The 23,908-nt window shown below is 40.6% G+C and overlaps 2 protein-coding genes across 2 annotated transcripts; one reads left to right on the forward strand and one right to left on the reverse strand.

Annotated features, from left to right (window-relative positions):
• Nucleotides 1-5,652: 5,652 nt before the first annotated feature.
• Nucleotides 5,653-8,555, reverse strand: LOC143421401 (uncharacterized). The gene is made up of 5 exons (XM_076890509.1): nt 8,446-8,555; nt 7,630-7,721; nt 7,041-7,087; nt 6,574-6,666; nt 5,653-5,937 (listed from the first exon to the last, which is right to left on the reverse strand). Exons 1-5 carry the CDS (start codon nt 8,553-8,555, stop codon nt 5,653-5,655), a joined length of 627 nt encoding a protein of 208 aa, XP_076746624.1.
• A 4,938-nt stretch (nt 8,556-13,493) lies between these two features.
• lgi3 (leucine-rich repeat LGI family, member 3) lies at nt 13,494-23,826 on the forward strand. The gene is made up of 9 exons (XM_004544117.5): nt 13,494-14,244; nt 15,030-15,101; nt 15,714-15,785; nt 19,397-19,468; nt 19,610-19,681; nt 19,987-20,156; nt 20,266-20,430; nt 20,526-20,616; nt 21,744-23,826. Exons 1-9 carry the CDS (start codon nt 14,042-14,044, stop codon nt 22,471-22,473), a joined length of 1,647 nt encoding a protein of 548 aa, XP_004544174.1. The 5' UTR covers nt 13,494-14,041; the 3' UTR covers nt 22,474-23,826.
• Nucleotides 23,827-23,908: the final 82 nt, after the last annotated feature.

A 23,908-nucleotide genomic window follows, 5' to 3' on the forward strand; every position in this document is an offset into this window, starting at 1 on the left:
CTAGCGGTGCTTTCAGCGGTTGAACTCTACTCCATAAAGTGCTCTATAAATATCAACATTTTTATGCTGGTGATGTAAATTATGTTTACAGAGATGGAACGATGGCCACTTCAATCTCCCACCCAGTTAACACGGCTTGCTAAGGTCTGATTAGATATGATAATGCACTGCTGACATCAGAAGAAATGTTGGAAAGTGCAGAGAGCCCACAGCCAGCAGTAAACATGTTATTTATGGCGGTGTGAATGGCTTGGCAAGTGCTGTTGCTGGTCTTCCATCCATCAGCCACACCAACCTTGGTGCCCGTGTCTGCCTCTGGCTTCCTGCCACTGGCTGATGCATCACCTGGATTGCAGTCTCCATGCAACAGGCTAAAATCGGCAGCACGGCACGGCTCATTCGAGCCTTTTTAAAAGCCTGCTCTTACAGCTCGGGTCACTGCTGTTAGCCTCCATGGCAATACTGTGCTACTGCAAAAATGTAGAGCAGTTTATTTGGTAATGGATTAAAAATCTATATTAGTTTTATTCAGATGCTTATTAACAGTTGAACTGAAATGCTGCCATTTATGATGGCTTTCAAGGATACCACCTCATCTTCCTGGTGACGAGGTAGTATCCTTGTGCCCACTTCAAGGATTCAAACACCTCATTGTTTTTCTGACAAATTTCATTCACTCCTGGAAACCTGTCCTTGTATCCATGTGCTGTGGCTGAGGTGATCCTGAAGAGCTGCATTTAAGAATATAAAGAACGTGCAAGGATTGTCATTATAACCTTCTAATGGTGCTGAGTAAGGAGCAGGGGTGCCATTAGGTGAAGGGCATTATCGCGTTCTAACAGATGGGACAGGAAGAGTTTTGGTAAATCATCCATACTCTGGTAAAGCAACAGTTAAACTCTTCAGCGGATGACTGATTTACGATCGCCATTAGAGCGTGTCCATATTTTGCTCTAATGACACACGGGAAGATGTTTACCGCTAGTGTCACATTCTCCAGTCATAACAGCTAACATCTAATTAAATGGCTTCTGAGATGAGTGAAGAAGGGGTTTGCTATATCCTGTGTTTGCCTTCGCGGACTGATTTGGGGGGGGCAATACAAACTGATTTGGGAATACCGGAATTTAAACCATCCGAGCACTGCCCAGCTGGAACTGGCATGTTAAAACTCCAGCAACACTGTTGCACAATTCTGGACAGCCTGATGAAATGCCTCCAGTTACACCAGCTGCTTATTTTGAAGACTTTTTGCTGCAAACATCCTGTCCTTCCAAAAACAGGTTAAGTACTCATTTACACTAACTGCCCTCCTCATTAGGTATACCTGCTCGGTCACTGATTAACACAAATGTTTAGCCAATCACATGACAGCAACTCGATGCATTTAGCCACGTAGGTCAAGACAACCTGGTAAAATTCAAACAAAGCATTTGAATGAGGAAGAAAGGTGATGTAAGCGACTCTTACATCACCTTAGCCAATTTTTCCTGCACAACCTCTCAATCTCTATGGTTTACAAAGGATGGTCCGAAAAAGAGAAAATATCCCAACTCTGGGAGAAAATGCTTTGATGAGGTCAGAGGAGAATAGCCAGACTGCTCCAAGGTGATAGGAAGGTAACAGTAGCTTAAATAACCACTACATACAGCCAAGGTATGAAGAAGAGCATCTCTGAATACACAACATGTGGGCTACAGCAGAAGAAGACCACACGGTGTCTGGTAAGAACGGGCAGCTACGGCTACATTTCACACAGGTTCACCAGAATTGTACTATAGAAGATTCAAAAAAATATTGGCTGCTAGAATAAATCTTGATTTCTACTGCAAGATGGGGATGTTAGGGTCAGAATTTACCCTAAATGATATGAAATCATGGATCCATCCTGCCACGTATCAGTGGTTTAGGCTGGTGGTTGTGGTGTAGTGGGGTGTTTTCTTGGCACACCTTGGGCCCCTTAGTACCAAATGACCATCATTTAAACACCACAGCCCTATCTGAGTATTGTTGCTGACCATAACCATCCCCTTATGAGGACAGTGTACCCATCTTCTGATGGCTGATGCCATAACGCACCTTGCCACAAAGGTCAAATAATCTCAAACTGGTTTCTCGAACGTGACAGTGAGTTCTTTGTGCTCACGTGGCCTCCACAGTCACCATATCTCAGTCCAATAGAGAGCCTTTGAGATGGTGAGCGGGAGATTCGCAAGTCAAGTCTGCTGCAACTGTGTCATGTCAATATAGACCAAAATCTCTGACAAAATGTTTTCAATGCCAAGTATTAGCACTACCACCCATTAGCCATGTGTTAGTCGAGTTACTAAACTAAAACAAGATTTAACCCATTAGCCTTATAAGGTAAATCTAACTTTTTAAAACTGTGAACTTTAAATTTGATTCATTTTTAAAAACTGCAGACTCTGTCTGCTCAGAACCTCTTTGGAACATTACATTTCTTTTACTTAGCTGAATACTTCAGTTAACAGCATACAGACACAATAATGTGTGGGCCTTTGTGAACATAGCCATCACATCTTGAAACTGTATACATTCTCTGAAAGTCAGTAATATAAGCAAGATGACTTTTGCGCATATTCCCTTGGTGGCCTGTTAGATGAATTGCACCGCGCTCTTGTTTACCAGAGACGGTTTGATTTATTCCAGCTCGGGATTATCATCAGCAGGAGTGGGGGGGCGGGGGGGAGTCTGATCATCGCCATTAATCTCCACCCTGTGTGTCCCTTCAGCAGAGACAGATGACCTGCCCTTCACCTCTCCGCCACCTTTGCGGAAGAGGAGATGCCATGTCGATCAGCTTTGCAGGGTTGGGTAAGAGGGTCCTGGGACTCATGGCCCTGATGATGCATGTGTGTGTTTCTGCTTTCTTAAGCCTCTGGGAAACAAGGGACTGTGACACATCAGGTTCTTCTCAAATGAATTGATTATTTATGGGAGCTGTCAATGCACACGAAAAAAAAAAGACTGATAGAGGGGTTGAGCAGTACAGTACTGGAACTCATGAATATCATTCTGGCCAGCATCCATATGCAAGGTGAAGGAGACGTGTCTCTTGTCCTGACATTCCTCCTTATGCCAAGTACATAAAAAAAGGAGCTAAGACAGTTCAGGCACTAAGTGTGTGGGTAACCGCAGCAGACAGGCTTAGCTCCAGAGCACCACAGATTGATTTCAACATGGACATGGATTTTAAATTTTCTTGTTGTTTGCTCGCTGTGACAGATTCCCCACCCTTGGAAACAATAGTGAAGATGGTGTACAGCTGTTTTGGGTCTTTATGTGACCGCTGTGGTTTCGGGTGTTGTTTGCTTTTTTCTGCAGAATCAGAAATCTAATATTGATGTAAATATTTTGTCAACAGATTGTGAAAGCACGTAAGCCTTCTGCTGGCCTTCTCAAGTAGAAATGACAGTCAGAGTCCTCATCCGTGCACTTTGGTTGTTGATGTTCCAGTATCCACGGAGGATTGGGGCCTCTGTTTGTGAGAAGACTTGTCTTTATGACAGGTCCCCGGTGCCCCAGCCGCTCTCGGGGACAGACATGACAGACGGGGGTGAGCCCAGGGCACGCCCTGTCACTCACTGCGTGTTTCACTATTTTCTGTCTCTACATCATAAAAAACATTAGGAAAAAAAAGGTTCATGGGGAAGTATCTGTTTCCTATGTGGTAATTACAGTTATAATTATGTACTGCAAGGTATCATTAAAAAACTATTTCTCATCTGGTATAATAAACACAGGGAGAATGTCTAAAGGCTGTTTTTGTGTTTTGACTTTTCATTTAGTAACTAAGCATTCCTACTAGTACTAAAAAAGAAGGAAAACTGTGGGATAATATTCAGACAGGGCTTTTTAATAGCGTCAGTTATTATTTAAATACTGTTACACTTGAAATACTTAAATGTTGGCTAAATGGATGAATGGATTGATAGATGGACAGAGAAGGAAATGATAAAAATGATAATATAATAAGAAAAATAAGTTAGAACAAAAAAAAATGCTGGAAAGTTTTCAAATGTCAATAAAATGGCTTAATGATTTGTACTATGTACAAATGGTACCATATACACAGAAAGACACAGCATAGAGATGTTTTATATGTAAATGAAGTGAGAATGATGATATGTATTTCATAGCTGGTATTTATCATATGTGGATATTTTACAGTCTGAACAGGTACACCCATTTAACTGCTTGTTAACACAGTCCTCTAATTCGCCATGTACAGCATTTCGGTGCATTTAGGCATGCAAACACATCAAGACAGCCTGCTGAAGCTCAAACAGAGCATCAGAATATTGAATGTGTATCCTAAAACTGTGAAACGTCCTTTCAAACCCAGATTAAGACTATTTGAAATACTAGCACCTTTGGGATGTGGTGGAAAGGAAGATTTGCATCATGGATGTGCAGCCAGCAAACCTGCAGCAACTGTGGGAAATCTCTGAGGAATGTTTCCAGCTCAATGTTGAATTTTTGCCACAAAGAATTAAGACAGCTCTGGAGGCAAAAGGCAGTCCAACCCAGCACTAGCAAGGTGTACCTAATAAAGTGTCTGGTGATTGTAGGTCTGTTGCCTCCTGCTCTTTAAGTATCTAAATGTCCTGATAACTCTGGAGAAATACGCCTATAACAGCACTTTCCTGCAATTTCCAGTCTGACCTTTTGAACCAGCATTGTTTACATAAATGACCCAACATACACACTGCTGCATGTAAAATGACAGCAACACACTGTATTTAAACAAAAAATGTAAAACACTGACAGTATTCATTTAGGATCTGCTACAGTGTTTTTACTATATCTATATATTTCATCTATTTTTAACAGCTTCCTGATATTATTTTTAACTGCACACAGGCTGTAAAATAAAACCAGTCTCCTGTTAGCCCATTTTTCAAAGCAGTTATAAAGTGCTCCGTGTGTGGGCTACAGCACTTTATAATAATGCCGGTGATTTACAGTATCACTTTGATGTATGGATCGGGTACTTACTTAGTCCTTGGCGGTTGTTACTGGTACTTAAATGTAGGTGCAGAGGATCACAACAAGACTAATGGCAACAAGTGGATGAGCGCAGGGTTTTAAAGGTAAGGAGAGAGAATGTTGTACACTCAAAAAAATAACTCTTCAAATGAACATAAAAAAATCATGGAAAGAATTTCCACGTGATTAAATTGCTTTATTTTAGCACTATGCAATTCTGTTACTCCAACTTAATGCACTCATGTTGGACCAACTTAATTAAAGATTGATGAATCAACGTATTTACTGCATTTTGATCCAATATATTTCAATAGTGTTGATCCAACTTGAAGAGTTTTGTTCCAACTCAATTCAGTAGGTTTTCTCCAACTAATTTACTAAATTTGGTCCCAGCTTAAGTTAATTGAGTTGAACCAACTCATACAAATTAAGTTATTCCAACACAAGTCTTTAATGCTAATAGAAAGCAATTTAAGCACATGGAAATTCTTTCCATGATTATTTTAAGTTAATTTAAAGAGTAATTTTTTGGAGCATTTAACAAAGTCTAGAGTCTGGTTAACATAGATTTCACTATTACATCTAAAAATTTGTCATACACATCTTTTTGTTTTCTCCAATTTATTGAATTTATAGCAAATTTCACATAACGTATAGTTCGTGTGCATCTAATTCCATAAGAATCTTCTGCAGGACCTCAAAGGTGTACCTGAGTTCCAGAGGGTAGCTCAGGTTCAGTGAATAGACCAGACCAAGCAACATTGTCACTGCAAAAACTACATTGCCCAACTCACCCATCACTTCCACCCCCTCTAGAACAATGATAACATCCTGAGGGTCATCGCCAGGCTCCGCACCCTCTGATCGAAAGACACAGATGCTAAAGACTGTCTCTGCTATGGCAGTGGCGATGCTTTTATCAACTTCCTGTAACAATAAAACAAACAAAAAAAAAAGATAAGGATTTCTCACTAATATCCATTGCAAACCGTTTTAAAAGTACATATCTGTTTTACATTAATGTAAAATACCTAAAAGCTTTATTCATTCAAGCTTTATAATAATGTAAATGTAATCAAAAATGACTGCCCGATATTTTTCCTGACTCAAGAGAAGTTCATTCAATACCTCAACAATGCCCTGTCTTTCAAAATCTTGTGATAGGGGTGACTGTGGCACAGGAGATAGAGCAAGTTGTCTACTGGTTTAATCCCTGGCTTCTCTAATCTGATACTAAAACTATCAATGGGTAACATACTGAACCCCAAGTTGCTCCTGATACATCCATTGAAGTGTAAATGTTACATAAAAATCTTGTATGAATGTGTGTATGAATGAGGTTATTATAATGATATTATAATAAGGTTAGTATAAAACACTCAAGAATGGTGCGTGTAGTATCCAGTGAGAAACATAAAGCTCTTACTTTTCCTATTTTAAAAGGTCATTTTTTACAGCCACCGGTAATTTACAGGAAAACCCCATCCCCTGAAACTTTTTGTATGTAGTTCAAGCTTATCTTTGATCGTCTCCTTAGTTAAGGATACAGGCAAGTTAACATACCAGGTAATCCTTCACCAGCTTCTCAGGATCTTCATTCAGGTACACGCAAAGACCTTTGGCGATGTATTCTCTTCTGATTTCAACAGCATCAGTCTTTATACACAGAGGGGGAAAAAAACAAATATATACGGAAATCCATCTCAACGACCTAGCAGTGGGATTAAAGAACTTTTAGTTGAATTACCAGGAATTTGTGAGAAATACAGAGGCTATTGTTTTACAGTCTTAATCTTTTCAAATAGTATTTATGCATTTTAGACAAGTCTGTCATTTTAATATTGTTTTTTACTTTGTGTATTAATTTAATCAAGCCATACCCCCAATTCAAGAAAGTTTAGATGATGTGTACATAAAATCAGAATGCAATGTTTTCTTGGTCTCAAAACTACATGTCACTTACAAATGAATACATTTGTAAGTGACATAACATGGGAATGTGATCATTTTTAAGAAAAATATTAGCTCACCTTGAATTTGATGAACTGGCCTGCCAGCTCTCCAGACCTTTCACCACCTGATAAGATTAAACATTTATTATCTTTACAGGAGGGAACTGCAAGTCTGCAAGTTTATTAAGTAGAAAAATATTTAATTTCAAAAAAATTAAAAAACAGGAAAACATATCTGTTCATGTTTTGTCTTTCCTCCTCAGTGTACTAAAAACACATAAATTGTTAAATAAACCACTGTCCATCAGTTGCAACTTACAAACTTACAAATTTCAACAACCCACACGTAAAATGTAAATTTATCACAACAGTCTCTGTGGTAGAGCCAAACTAGCTTATGTGCAGAGGTTAAGTTATAAACAATATCTATATTTGGAGTAGCTAAGTCTTTCATATTAGGCTATCATGCTAGCATGACATTGTGCTATATTCTTCCAATAACGTGTTAGCTAGCTAGAATGGCATAAACGAACAGATATTTGTTGTTGTTTTTTAAAAACAAAAAAACAAATGTGAATAAATAGAACTGAAAAGAATCGACAAACTAATGATACCTTTGTGCAAAAAGTATTTTCATCAAGATGGATGAAGATAGATTCACTCTTACCTTTCCAAGATGACCACGAAGCAAACCATGTGCTTTCCTGCCTCTTGTTGTTTAGAATCTCACATCGCAAGTCTTTAAGGCAGCTAACCACTCTTGTTAGATTTTATCATGTCATATCAACAAGAATAAATTTAAGAGGTGCTAAGTTGGTAAATTTCATGTAGATCCTATATGATTTTATTACGTTCACCTTAGAAACATAAATTCATTGTGTTTAAATTACATGTTAGAGTCTTGTAAATGCAATAACCACCAAATTTCACTTTTTTGAGTGTAAGTACCAGGTATGCCTGCACTATGTGACAGAAAGCTGGGAAGCATTATTAGTAGTTTTTCAAGTGTAAGCGTTAAAGTCACTATGATTTGAGTGACTTTAGTCATAGTGTATACTTTACCAAATAAAGCCTGCATTAAAAAAAACTGAAAACAAACAAACAAAATGCAGTCTTTTGTATGTCTGTCATGATTTGTCCAAAGAATATTCATGGCGTCTTGAGGCACAGGTGTGGTCAGGTAAATGAGATGGGTGAGTGTGTTTGTTTGGTGTTAAGCTTGCAGAGGGGTGGAGAGGGGGTAGTGGCAGTGGTGCCTGCCTGACAAGGTGTGTGTGTGTGTGTTGGCGTCCATAGAAAAACTGACGCCTACAGGCATGGTCCCGCCTCTTTCCCACCAGATCGACTTTCTTCAGCACAGGAATGAGACACAGACACCTCCTCCAGGCTGAGACATATAATCTGGGCCTGTCAGGGCCTTTATCAAGCGAGATCAACTGGCGTGCCGGGTCTTCCTCCACAGTCCCCACAGGCGGCAGGATACCTGCACACGCATTCCTCCGACACATCCCTGTCCCAAGAGGCGTATCGCTTGTCTTTTATGGCAGCTCCGCTCGAAGGGCGGGGGTACGGGGTACAGTTGCTCCTCTGCATTGTGAGGAATGGAAACCAAGACAGTAGCACAGTCTTGAGTTTAAGAGGATTTTCCTGACGCTCAAGGTCTCAATATGACAGACTGATGATAAACTGAAAAATATGTAGCATTTTCTTGTCTGCAGCCGGTTTCCAGTGAGAAGACAATGACAACATGACGAGCTGATTGTAGGAGGTTAGCTCAGCAAGCCTTTTACAGGTCCACCTGGGAGAGCTTAGTTGTTTCAGCACCAAATACCCCCCCCCCCCCACACACACACACACTCACACTGTGAGTGACCAAATGAAAGAGGGTATGAATCAAAGCTGCGGCGTCCTCGTACAGAAGACTCTAATCATATCACTTGCCCCTGAGCCATATGTCTTTGTACTCTCTTTAATTGAATTGAGCCTAGGATGAGATGGGCTGACATACCTTCCAGCGACTGTGCCTCACTTAGAGATAGCAGGGCAAGGAATTAGAGCAATTTGGAATGGTTGTTTTCTTGGCACAGTTTGGGAGGAAACCTTGAAAGTATCCAGCCTGCTTGTGCTCTGTCCCTTGCTTTCCATTTCACTGGCTTAGTTGGAGTAGTAACACCTGACTGAGAGCTCTAGCTTTATTGTCTTATATAAAATGATTATCAGTTTTACTGGCATGTTTGCGACTCTGCGATTGGCCGTCGAAGACAGGTTCAAACGTGATATATTCGTGTGGCCTGTTGTGACAGACACTTACTAACTTATTGAATTTTTGGTCACGTGTGAATGCATCAATGGCTCCTGACTCACCAGACCTGACGTCAGCTTGTCCTCAAATTCAGCCAACTCAGTTACTGGCATGAATCGGCCGACGGCCTCATGGAGACACCTGAAGATGAAGTTAATGATTTAATGCCTCAGAATCCCCTGTTTATTTGTGCCCTTGTCTATCTCTGTTAATCAACTCGTGTAAAGAATTCCAGAGGAAGTGCACACGCTGCGCCGTGTCTGCGTGTGCGCACGTTTGACTGAAGCCTTGACAGTTTTGTGAATCCGCTGCCTGGAGCGGTTCTGATTTTCCCTGAAAAGAACTGAGGTGAAGCAAATTTCACCTCTCCTCCTACTCAGTTTTTTTTCTCTTTGCCTTTTCCTGAACAGTCACCATGCCAAACTATGAAAACCAAACAGAAATTGAAACAGAGTGACAGAGAGGTCTTTTCAGGCTGCTTGGCACATAATCAGAATGGGATGTGGGTTTGAAACGGAGGAGAACGGGGACGCTGTTCAAGTTGTGACGTAAAGTTCCAGTTGTCCAAATAGGGTTGATTCCCGGTAAGGCAGGGCTTTGGGGAGAAGAGGTGAAAAGTCTGGACTTTAGAACACCTTCGTGCCAGACAGCAGAGGATATAATGGGATGGTGAGAGTTTGGCAGACGAGAACACTTGTAATGTTCAATGACTAATTTTTGCCAAACTCAGCAAGTGTTCCTCTTAATGTTGAGCTCTCAGAGTGAGTGGTAACTTGGCTGAACTTTCCTTGATTGCCCGAAGGGCTGATATGAAACAAAGCAGTTCAAAAGGCACAGCTGTTAATTCCATATAATTCCTGACTGAGAGATGTGCTAAGGGTGCACTGCCTGTAGAAGCACAGTCCTCGAAGTTTATCCTCGGGGCTGTTAATGCAGTTACAGAATAAGCCTTGGATTATTCATGTTCTACTCGTCTTATGAGAAAAAATATCAAATTATTTATTTCTGCTGGCTATAACTAACTAATTGAAACAAAACTATGAAGAATTAAAAGTGAAAATGATGCGACAGTGTGCAACTTTTTTCTGTTTAATAGTGTTTTATAGACAGTTTTTGCTCAGTGTTTGCTATATAGGCCACAAATGTTATGCACAGCTTCATTTGAACTGCTTTAATCGCAGCCAGAAACAAGCAGACAGGGATATATTCCTCTGGAATAGGCAGAGACCAAAAGGAGGGCTAAAAATGGGTAGAGATGTGATATTAAACAAATGATGACACACACACAAAAGCTGTAGTATTATTTGCTTCTTGTTGAGATTCACAGTGCTGTGTAACACTCTTGACCCACCCCTCGTTTCTTTATATTTTGCTAGGGAAATAGGAAGTAGGTGCGGCAGTTTACTGAAACATGCAAACATACACGGATTTCCATGTATGTATACAGTATATATGTGAAAAAACAGAGTTTGCAAAGTTCTAATAAGCTTGAAAGTCAATATTAGGTATGACCACAGTTATTCTTCAACACAGCCACACTGCTTCAATAATACGTGTGTGTATTTTTCTATAGGTATGCTTTTCCTGCATTAGCAGTATGTTGGGATGATTAGCATGCTGAAGGATGAAACCACTGCCAATCTGACACTTATTGGTACTACATGGTTACCGGTAATCAAAATCTGACTGCACAAACTATGACAGAGCCTCCACTGTGTTTTACATATGGCTGTAGACACTGCTGTACCTCTCCCCTGACCTCCTCTGTAAATACTGCTGACAATTTGAATGTTTTAAAAACACACTGCACTCCACCCTAAAATCCCGAGCCACGTTTCTGGCTAATATGTCCTCGTGAGTAATCTTGTTGATAAGAAAATAATATTTTAAAGCTGTCAGACTGTGTTATCTTTGGCATTTTTTTCATGGATTAAACTAAAGAATTTGGAATAAATAATTTAGTCTGCTAACAACAAAGATACAATTTAAATTAGCTTCTTTGCCAATCCCTTGATTTAGGTGCCTTTTTTAAATGCTTGATTGAGCCACAGGTCAGTGTTAAGTGGCTTGACAAACAAAAAAGATTCCTTTGAGAAAGGGTCAGATACAAGGACTGGACTCACAATGAGTGAAAAAGCAGCCAATATCCAAAGATCAACTTTGCAGTACACCTGGAGAACTATTGCTCAACATCACTTCTCAAAGCAAAATATAAAGAAATGAGGGGCGACATTTTTTTTTGCACAGTACTGTAGATTGTAAGCTCGGTGCCACTTTGATGCACTTCTAAAACTGAGTGATACTTTGTTCTAAGCCGAACTAAAAGCCTGCTGTGGGTACACTCACATCATGACTAAAGCTGACTGGAAGACTTCTCATCTATGTCTTGGCAAACAAAGCAATTCAGTGTTTAATTTTTTAAGGGTTCATTGTTTAAGACACTGAAATCATGCATGCTCTGATGTCATGATCGACTGAATTCACACAGCACATTTTTCCAAAACAGTATTTAAAACCGAGACCTATGATTTACTAAGTACACTTGTATGGGGAGAATTTTGTGGATTAAGCTCAGCGGCATTTCAGATTCCTCCGCATGGGCCATGTTAGGGTTTCCAGCTGCTGTTTCATGCTCCCTTCTTTATGCCATGCAATTATGCTGGTTCCCACCGGAGGTTTCGGATTGGGTGGAGCTCTGCAAGGACTTAACTGCTCCTGACTTGGCATAACTTGCATAAATCTACAAATACAGTTAGCACAAAAAAAATGAGACAAGTGCAAACACGCCACATGGAGTACAAAAGAAAATAAACAATAAAAATAGCTAATGTACAGGAAATGGCATTCCTAAACTGGATGAGGCACAAAAGAGACACCACCCAACTTTGTAACTGCTTCTCGAAAGCTGTTGCTGCAGCTTCACAAGTTTGAAGATTTTCAAAAACACTACACTCTTTAGAAGCTGCTCATAGATATGAATCAGACTGTCCCAAGGCAAAACAAATATATGCCCCATTCAGACATTTTTTGGTATTTTCTGCTTTTGGACATCAAGTAATGGGTTTGATTGTGTTTCACACAGTAAATCAGAAGAGAATATGGGACTGAAAAAACAAAAGCAAAATCACACTTTTGGTTACATGTGTCTGTTAAGAGTTACCCTCTACTTAAAAAAAAAGTACAAAGAGCTGCTGCTTTGAATCAGATGATTAAAACCACATGCTGTGCGTCTGGGTTGGGAACAATGTGCTGAGACCTGGACAGACAGCACGTCGCAGGGTCTCTGCACTTGTGACAACAGAGTCGTTGTGCAGGAAAGCTGGTAATGCCTGGCACTGAGGTTGCAGCCCCTGCCACCAGCTACTTGGCCACAGTGCAGCTGACAGCCCTAAACATGCTGTACATTTTATTGACAACAGCACCACCTGGTGTCTGGAGGCAGTACTGCGTTTGACAGGGATTGCGTCTAATTCACGCTGGCAATCTGATGTTTATCAGATATTAGATGATTATCTTCATAATCCTGTTGCTACTTCTTTTGATAAACAAAATGAAAATATTCTAGAGAAAAAAATATTTGTTTTTGTAGAAAGGCACAAAGAGAGACTCTTACAGCTCCCATTGTGCATTTTATTGCATTTAGCAGCATGTGTTTTACAACATTTAAGCAATCAAGATTTCAATTTATTATTTAATTGAAAACGCTTTTTTGAACATCTAAAGCTCACCTAAAAAATTAGGTGATGGAACTTACTTTTAGGGTAATTGCTGTGTAGACAGTGGTTTTAGTTGTGTCAACACAAATAAATAGTACACTTTTCTTATATTTGTAATTGCACATTTGTTTATTCTGATCCCCATTACCTGCATTATGTATTTGAATATATTAAAGCAACGTGTATCACCATATAAACAATCTGTAGCAATAACACACAAAAAACAAGGGTTTGTTTTTCAGCCATTGTTGTTACTGATTACACTTTTTCCTGTTTACTTACACATTTGACTGCCGAGATTGAGAAACTCATTTCAGATTATTTCATAACATAATAATACACTTCTGTATATTGGGTAGCATTCATATTCTCCTTCTCACTTTTTTCTTCCTTCTTTTTGAGTCATGTTTATTTTAATACCTTCAAAATAAGAGAAATCTCAGCACTGGCTGCTGTTTAGAAGCAGACAGAATAAAAACACCCTCCCACACATACAACCACTGACACATGAAGTCATGCACGCACATATTGCCTGTGTCTTTGATGCCTCCTTGTCTGCTCTCCTGACTGCAGAAGCTTGACAGGATTCTGCACCTGATGAGACGTCTTCTACAAGACCCTCTCATCTTTATCCCGTCTCTCCCTGCTGCTGCCGCTGTTTTAGAGGTTTTCTGCATGCGTAATAGTAAATAATTCACTGTCAGCGGCACTGCAAACAGGTCCTGGTGGAGAGAAAGCAGCCTCGCTCATCATTCCTGCAGTGTGCATCCTGGCAGCAGCTCCTGACAGAGACACAGAAAAAGACTGCACAGATCCAGGGAGGCTGCAGAGCACCCACGCCCACCGAGGATACACAGGCTTACCCTTATTCGCCCTCCTTTCTACCTTCCTTTCCTCTCTCACCCACATCCCATCTTATCTCTCTCTCTCTCTTTCTCTGTCTTTTGTGCGCTTGTGTTGTAGGCAGGCTGACCACCGCCTCTCAAACACGCCACTTGCTACTGATCTAAAACTTTAAGAAGAAGCTCACTCAGACAGCTCCCCTTTCCTCCCGACCAACGATGCTGGAAATCGGACCAAGATGGGTGAGGCTAGCCTGCTTGTCGGTTCTGTGTCTGTTTCTCTGCCTGCCGGGGCAGTCAGACAGCAGGAGAGCCCCAAAGATACCCCGCTGCCCTGCAACCTGTTCCTGCACCAAAGACAGTGCCTTCTGTGTGGATACCAAGGCTATCCCCAAGAGTTTCCCCCCTGGAATCATCTCTCTGTGAGTTCTCTGTTTATATGTTTCCCTCTCGCTCAGCAGAAGCATCTTTATCTTAACCTGTGTGAAATCTCGGCAGTCTGCAGGCTGGCACCGACGGCTACATCACTGATGTCACCCTGCGTTATGTAATGATGCATGAAAAACCCCTCGCTTGCCTTTTAGTTACTTTAAAGTGAACAAAGGTGCGTCTCCTGCTGATGTTTTCACAATGCAGCTCGCCTCTGCATTGGCAGTATTATGTAACAGTGACAATAATGTCCCTTTACGGCGAAGGCATGGTAAACTTAGTTGAGGGAGCATGGCAGTAAAAATCCTATCAAGCTCCAGGGAGGAATACTAACAATAGCTCCCCTCTCTCACTGCAGGAGACCTGCTTCTCCTCTGAGAGATTTAATCTTGAAGAGGGCACAGAGAGCTGCTCGGTAAATGGAGCACAAATAATGAGGAGTGAAAGCTTGACTGGGGCAAGGTTATGTTTCACCGAAAAGGTTACAAGGCGCTGATGATGTTAACCCCCATCACTGGTGTTTGACTGTTGGGTCAAGGGAATTGAAGAGCACGGGCTGGTGGTGGTGCCCTCATTTAGTAAGAGAAAAAAGTAAAGTTCTGTTGGCCTATCGAATGATGCAGCCACGACTGCAATTCAAGCTGCAAGCACATGACAGGCAAAGATGACAGGCTTATAAAATGACAAAGAAATATTAAAAATCTGGTGTTTTCAACCCTTAGACACAAACATGGCGTGTGACACATCTGATGACATCTGCTGTTGTTTGTCTACACAGGACAATGGTGAACGCAGCCTTCACTACGATCCCTGAGGGAGCCTTCTCACACCTTCACTTGCTGCAGTTCCTGTGAGTTGCCTGACCACGCTACACCCTTAAAACTGCACAACATTGCAAACTTTTGACTCACAAGCTCTCAAGCAACCAGTGTACAGCTATTACCCCCTTTATAAAACGCACACACGCTGTCACGGCGCTTTGTCACACAGGTACGCTTTCATACAGCACGCGGGCATCTTTTGTTTAGCAGGGACAATGAAAGGACTTGAGCCACTGTACTAGAAATGAATGGTTATTGAAAACAGTGGTGACAGCGCAAGTAATAAGGGTTAAGTGGCTCTGTATCAGTGTCATTGCCAATGACTGACTCCCTTCACTTGTGCTCTTCTAAACAAAAGGGCCTTTATGTCCTCAGATGCAATCATAAGTAAGGCGCTCGTGTGCACATCTGCATTTGTGCGTCTCCTTATAGTCCTAATGTGTTATTGTTCAAAACATTTGCCTTGCATTGAGATTTACACACTGAAATTGTGACAAATCGTTTTAGGATAGCAGGACATTGGCTTTTTTTGGTTGTTTTTTTTTAACACTTTAAATGGCAACCAGCTGCTTTGTGTCTTCTGTTGTTGGACATGTAGAACTCTAACAGTAAGGTGATTTAACTTTTCCTTCTTTGCGCAGACTCTTGAATTCCAACACCTTCACTACTATAGCTGATGATGCTTTTGCTGGTCTGGCTCACCTGCAGTACCTGTGAGTGTCTCACTTTCCTCATTTGCAAATTACTTTTATTTTATTAATTTAGTCTTTAAAGCAATAAAATTCATTGTAGTATCATATTTCAGTTTACTGTCTTATATGCACTGATAACAAAAATGGTATCTTTGGTTTTTGTTTTAAAACAAGAGTTTGTATAGTACAGAGCAAAAATCTCCAGTCACCCCTCATTTCTGTATATTTTGCTTCCAGATTTTCTTGTGATTTCCCAAAGTTGTCTTGATCAATAGTTCTCCAGGCTTTCTGAAAGTCTTTTGAAAGTTTCTTTGTTTTTTTTGGACATTGGCTGCTTTTTCTCTCATTTTCAGTTCAGTCCTTGTACCTGAAATATTTTGTTTTCTTTGTTTAGTGTTTTATTACCAAACTCACTAAACAATTTTGCTGACCTTTATGTAGTTACTCACAGATATAATTTTAATATTAATCTTAATAAAGCTATTGATGCTTCTGGACAAGATTTTATTTTCACCCTGGATAGCTTCAATCTTTGTTAGATCTGTTTGAAAATGTGTTCATCTTCCTGCCCACATTAAGGGCTATATGCTCGATTTAGTCTGCCGTTCTGGGGTCACACCTTTTCATTTTAATGCTGTGGAGTTTCCCATCTCAGTTCAAAGCTTACCCTCTGTGACAATATTTTGCCTCTAAAAAATCTCAACAGAAACATGACACTTCCCCCTCAAAAGCATTAATCTCACCACACTCACCAGTTTAATTATTTCCTCACCCTTTATTTCTGCTGCTGCTTTGGTAAATGACTATGATTACAGTTTAACCTGTGCATTCAACTCGCTGGATCTATTTAAAACCCGCACTGTCAGAGTCTTCTTCATGATCAACCTCTGAGCTCTGCCAGCCTAAACCTGTGGGATGACTCAAAAGGCTGTCTAAGAAAATTGAATTGCCTGTGCATGTAGATTGGCTCAATACTTACAGATACTGCCTAATCAACAAATTACTCAGCTTGGATGAGACAAATGGAATAACCTTATATTCAATAACCTCAAACAGCTCTTGTTAAAATCACTGGTGACCTCTTTTTTGGATTAGATCCCATGCTTCTCATCATCCTCATCCTCCTTGACATTCAGTCCCAATTTTGATATAATTCTCCATCCTCTGTTAGAATGACTGCCAGCATTGGAATCCAGGACACAGGACTACAATGGTTCACATCCTACTTTTCTAACAGGAAACAGTTTGTTCAAGGCTCTCTATCAGCCTCATTCACACATGGTGTCCCTCAGAGATGCTGGGACTCATAATTTGTAATACTTTCAGAATTTATTCAGAATTTATTTATAATTTATTATTTCTAATTTTGGAATACAGTTTTATTTCTATGCTGATGAAACACAACTTTATGTTTCCAAAAACCCAACACATACGTTCCCCCTTTTATCCCCACCACCTGCCTATAAGCCATCACCACTTGGATGGCAATCAATCAGGTCAAACTAAATGGCAATAAAAGTGAAGTTATCCTTATTGGCTCAAAGTAATCTCTTTCAAAAATCTACCCTTTTGTTGTCTCTATAGATAGTTGTTGGGTCCACACTTGTACAAGTGTCAAAAGTCTTGGATTCATCTTGGACAATACTCTCTCGTTTGCTGCCCACCTCAGTGATTATTTACTGTCAGCCTTCTTCCACCTGTGTGACATTTCCAGACTACGCCTTTTTCTTTGGATTATTTTTAATGCCATTCTCGTCGGTCTACTTAAAAAACTCATTCATCAGCTCCAAATGGTACACAACTCTGCAGAACAGATCATCACTAAGTCTAAATTTAATGGGTTGCCATTAAACTAAGCGAAAAAAAATATTTTGCTCATTACTTTCAAAGCTCACAGTCAGTTGGTATCCCAAAATCTCTCAGACCTCCTTTTTCTCACAAACCTTTCTATATTCTACTTTCCTGACTGGTCCCTGTGTCAGTCATAACACTGTGTGTTTCCAGTCATAGCAGACAGTTCAGAAAAGAATTAATTTCAAAATATGACACTTCCAATGCAGTGAAAACATACCTGGACAGGTAAAAGATACTGCAACAGTATCGGTCATGGATTGGCCACCACTGAACCTCAACCTTATTGAATCAGCATGGGATCATGGTGACAGAGATCAGAACAAAAGGCAGCAAACATCCAAAGAAGAACTTTGAATGTCTTTCAAGAAGCCTGGAGAACTATTATCATACCAAATATTGATTTTTCATTGTATAAATATATATTGTGTTTTCCTTATATACTCCATTTCCATATTTCTTTTATGTTTGCCCATTTCAATAAATCGCTGCCCCTCCCATTTCTTGGTAAAACATAAAGAAATGAGGAGTTTTGCACAGCGCTGTATTTTTTAAATAGAAATAACATATTTTCCAAACTAATAAACTGAATCTTACTGTGCTACTGTTACATTATGTTTAAAAATAATTATTTCATTGGAGCTGTCAGGGATTCATTAAACTATGTCTATAAAGTAAGTCTTTTATATGGAGGACCACAACGGCAAAACTAACAAATAAATAAATAATTTTAAAAACCCAACATAAAATGTAGGAGACATTAGCAGGTTTGTTTCAGTTTGTGTCTATATTTCTTTATATTTGTATTCATTTCCATATTTATTTTCACACTTTGATTAAAGAATTCATTTTTCTCTTTAGATAGCAAAGCAAAAGTGTAAAAATAAAACACAGAAATACGTTTTATTAACAGTTTTGGGGAAATAAAAAGGCAATGTGAAAATAGTACATAAGTAGCTACGTAAACAAATTACTTTTAGATAATAATTTGATGGATAAAAGTCAATGGAAAAAAATATATAACTAAATAAATACAGAAGCAGTTTCAATGTTATACAATAATTAACTAATTCAATCCCAAATATATTCATTTAGTCAGTAACGGTCCTCCATAGAGGGCATCTTATTTCTCAGTGAAGTGCATAACAGTAATCTGCACAGAATTCCGCAGTATTGCAAAGAACGCCAAAAGTAAACCAGAAAATAAATTTGCCCGCGACAGCAAGTGTTTTGCTTCTGCAGTGTGATCAAGCTGAATATGCCATCTGTGAATCGATGAGCTTTAGAGAGTCGTTAGCTGATGCTCTGGGGTGTGCAGCTTTCCATGATGGCTATGCCTCAGGCTGCTGGCCTGCATCAGTGCCAGTACCATCGCTACCCGCTGTGAATTCTAATAAAGTAATAATATCATATCCAGCCAGAGAGTCTGCATATGATGTACAGCATGTCCTCGGATATCAATAGACAAAGACAGAACAGGATCAGATGATGCTGAACACAGAGCTCTCTGTAAGACTGTGGGTTTTAATCAGATAAAGCTAAGACGGAAATATATTTTTTAACATTTAGTGTTTCAATTCCTTGCAGTTAATACAAGGACCATTCAATAAGAATACATCCAATACAAAAAATACAACACAAAAGAAAAAGTCAGCCCTTGAAAAAAATTGACTAATCCCTGAAAACCCTGCTGCTGCTACAGCCTCCGTCCAATGACGAATGGCTGAATTTCAGAGTTTAACATCACTGTGTGACATATGAATAATTTGTTCCCTCCTCAGGTTCATTGAGAACAACGACATTCAGGCTCTCTCGAAGCATACCTTCAGAGGACTCAAATCTCTGACTCATCTGTGAGTACTTTTCTGGTAACGCTTTCCAATAAAGAACCTGTTACTTAGCAACACGACCGAGCTAATAATCTATGCATTTATGCAACTAACGCAGCCAACTGCTTACTACAAATCACGACACGATGACAACTGTTTTTTCAGCTCTCTCTCAAACAACAACCTGCAGCAGCTGCCCAGAGATCTCTTCAAACATCTAGACATCCTCACAGATCTGTAAGTGCGCCCACACTGAAATCTGCCTCAACATCTCGAGTGCTTTGACCCTACAGTCTGTCACTATGAACAGTGGTTTGCTCAGATTCCCCCAAGGCCTCAGTGGAGCGCCACACTCCAGCCAAATGGTCCACAGAGCTGTCTGACTGGAGCATGAGCTTTGTTTCTATTTCGGTTCTTGTTTGAAACACACACGTGTTTTTAAAAAATGAACTGTTTGATTTGCACTCTTTGCTGAAAGATTTAAGTTTGAGCTTTCAAGACTGAACTTCACATGTTTTCCCTGATCCCCACCTGCTACTTAGAGACCTGCGTGGGAACTCTTTCCGCTGTGACTGTAAAATCAAGTGGCTTGTAGACTGGATGGAGAAGACCAACACTTCTGTTCCCGCCATCTACTGCGCCAGCCCCTTTGAATTCCAAGGACGCAGAATCCGCGACCTTACACCACGAGACTTCAACTGCATCAGTGCAGGTTTAACCTTAATCTTTTATTAGACTACTAAGACTGAACTCCTGACTGACTACTTAGACTTCTCTTATGTCTCTGGCCATGACGCTGCCTCTGGTTTCTCCTCCTACAGATTTTGCAGTGTACGAAACCTTCCCTTTCCACTCTGTGTCAGTTGAGTCCTATGAGTTCAATGGAGATCAGTTTGTGGCCTTTGCTCAGCCTGATTCGGGGTTCTGCACCCTGTATATATGGGATCACGTGGAAATGGTTTTCAGGAGGTTTCACAACATTACCTGTAAGTTGCTGAGGATGAAGGCATATGAGTGTGTACAGCGCTGTGTTAAGGAACGGGTCCTGATGTTTTTTGACTTCCGTGTGTCTCTCTTGAAGCTCGTTCCGCCGTGTACTGCAAACCCGTGGTGATTAACAACACACTTTACATGGTCGTGGCTCAACTTTTCGGTGGATCTCACATATACAAGTAAGATTTGTTAGTTATTTCTCACATACCACTGGTGACCTGTAAAATGTCTCCAGTATATTAAATATGAGCAGCTAAGTACATAGTGCTTTATTTCCCTTTATTTTTGAGAGAGTAACTCCACTCTAATATCTGCTGGGTAAATTTGAAGCTTGAGTAAATACAGGGAAACAGGGAGAATCAGTGGAGCTTTAAATAGTGCAGGAACGCCACAGATCCACACACACAGGTCAATATTGTCTTTAGAACTTTATGCCAGGTTTTTCTGACACTTGGTTAAGAGTGTGAATGGGGTCTGTTTTAGCCCAAACAATGATTCTTTCTTAACCCTAACCAATAGTTTTGTTGCCTAAACTTATCCAAGTACTTTTGGTTCTTAAACTGTGTCTGAAAACTGAAACACAGATCTTTTGAAAAAAAAATCAACACTAAATTTAGGTTTACAGTGGAATTCAAACCCGCATTTGCCATTTATCCACTATTATGTCATTCTAATGTGGGCACGTTTGTCTCTTTATGTACTACCTCTCCTGTCTTTGCAAAGCCTTTCTGGCAGAAAGCCTTCACACAAGTGAAAAAGATTTCTGAGAGGTAGGTACAAGGATGAAGCTTGACCAAGTTCAGAGTGCAAATGGAGTAGCTCAGGCTCCATTCATTAGACTCTGCAGTCCGCAACACTTGCCAAGAGGAGCAAACAGCTGACCCACCTCTCAATAGCCACACTGCACCCTAGCTAAGGCTGCGGTTAGTGGCTTGTGGCAAGAAGCAGTCGTGTTAGCAGTAAGCTGTCAGTTACAGTGAGCGTTCAGCAGTACAAGCTGCAGTTTGTTTGAAAAATAAATACTGCTTGGCAGGTGTATTTTTACCTTTATAATGTAAAACAGACTCGTCAGATCTGTGATCTGCTGCCAGATGAAGCAACCAGTCACACAAGGTTTTATCAAAATATTTTCACCTCATAGCCTAAAATTACTGATGCTTTGCAGCTTTTCTGCAAGGCTAAGCTGACCTGCTGCTCTTACCTTTATCAAAGATGTGATAAAAGAGTCAGTGAACCACTCATCTAACTTTTTGAGCTAATTGTTTAAAGTTTTGGGAATGCACTGACAGCATTTCTGCTAACACAGGTGGGAAGAGGACCCGCAGCGCTTTGTAAAGATCCAAGACATTGACACCAGTCGAGTAAGGAAGCCCAACTTTGTGGAGACCTTCCAGCTGGACGGCGAATGGTACTTTGTGGTAGCAGACAGCTCCAAGGCGGGCTCCACTAGCATTTATCGGTGGTACAGCAACGGTTTCTACTCCCACCAGTCCCTCCATCCCTGGCATCGAGACACCCACGTCGAGTTCCTTGACGTTGGGGGAAAGCCTCATCTCATCCTCTCCAGCGCCTCTCAACCACCGGTGGTTTACCAGTGGAACCGAAGCCAAAAACAGTTTGCTTTCCACTCGCAGATCACAGAGCTGGCCGATGTACAGATGGTTAAGCACTTCTGGGTGAGGAAAGTTCTTTACCTCTGTCTAACACGCTTCATCGGTGACTCCAAGATCCTCCGCTGGGAAGGGCAGCGTTTTGTGGAAATCCAGACTCTCCCCTCCAGGGGCTCAATGGCAGTGTACCCTTTCATCGTGGGCCTTCGCCAGTACCTCATTCTTGGAAGCGATTTCTCCTTCTCCAGGGTATACCTGTGGGATGACCTCACTCAGCGCTTTCAGCCCTTCCAAGAGCTCAACATGAGAGCCCCAAGGGGGTTCAATTTGGTGTCCGTGGACAACAAGGATATCCTGCTTGCCGCCAGCTTCAAAGGCAACACCCTAGCCTACCAGCACCTGGTGGTGGATCTCAGTGCCAAGTAGACACGTTCGAGCAACAAGAGGTGTTCCTGGATATGTGTCAAACGTGCCAAACGAGTAAAAGACTGTTTTTGCCATGGAAATAAAAGTCTGCTGTTTCCTCTGATGTTTTAAGCGAGGCAATTAATTAAAAGAGTATTTAAACTATTTTTATGCACTATCCCTTGATATCTGAAAGAATAACATGTTCTTTGACTTAATAACACAAGTGTCATGTCATTGCTGCATCACTGCTCCAGGTAATGTTGTTTTTGGATTACGTTGTATATCATACTAATGTGACAATGAGATGCATGTGCATCTACTGGATCATTCACTGGTAATTGTACAATTGACAGTACATCTTCATCAGTTTTCTAACTTCCAACATCTTGGCTAGCTGATCTGAGTAGCTACTTGCATGACATTGTATATCTCTATAAAACAATGCAATAACATAAATCCTTGACTATCTTTATCTTTACAAATGACATATTCATGGATCTGTTTTGGATCTGCATTTCTAACAAAGTGTCAGAGCAGATCTGAGGACGCATGAGAAACAAACTAAACACAGAAACTACGTAGACCTACTTGAGCATTGGGCAGTTCGGTTTTCTTATGATGTTTATAAGATGAGTTTACACAGACATTCACTGATTTTATTATGCTGCAGATTTCCCTGCTTTTCATGGCTGAGTTGGAGGTCATGTACAAAACTTTGGGATTTGTGGGAGCAATACCATACCGTCTCTCTTTCTTCTTCTTTTGGCTGCTCCCGTCACAACAGCAGCTCATCTGCCTCCATTTCATCCCATCCCTAGGATTCCCCTCTGTCACACCAACCCTCTGTTTTTTTCCTCTTTCACTACCTCTGTGAATCTTCTCTGCGGTCTGAACCTTTCCTCCTGGCCGGCAGCTCCATCTTCAACATCTTTGTCCAGTATACCCACTATCTCTACTCTGCACATGTCCCAACCAGCGTCGCCTTTCTAACTCTGTCTCCACGTATTCATTTCTAATTCTGACAGCTTGCGCTCCTGTCTTTCTGTCATTTCTTGTCTCCAAACTAACTGCCTCTCACACCTCCACCCGCTCCACCCTGCCTTCACTCTCTTCTTTACCTCTCTTGTGCATTGTCTGTTGCTTTGGATGGTAGATCCCAGGTATTTAAACTCCTTTCACGTTTCCCAACTATCCGACACTCTCTATGGAACTATAACAAAATCACTGAATTATAAGACAAGGTCAAGATCCTGTCGCAGTCTATGCTTTGAACAGTCACAAACTGTATTAATTCTTGCTGTGTACATCTGCACATGACTGGGATGGCTGTATAATTAAATCCTATAATTAATTAAATATGGGCTCCAAATAGTCTTGTGTCTTGTATTTTATGTGGTTATGCGTTGGGACACACCTTCATTTACACTGTGAAATCTGGTCCATGATGGGTAAT

Source organism: Maylandia zebra, linkage group LG12 (genome assembly GCF_041146795.1).
Source record: "Maylandia zebra isolate NMK-2024a linkage group LG12, Mzebra_GT3a, whole genome shotgun sequence".
NCBI classification, from domain to species: domain Eukaryota; kingdom Metazoa; phylum Chordata; class Actinopteri; order Cichliformes; family Cichlidae; genus Maylandia; species Maylandia zebra.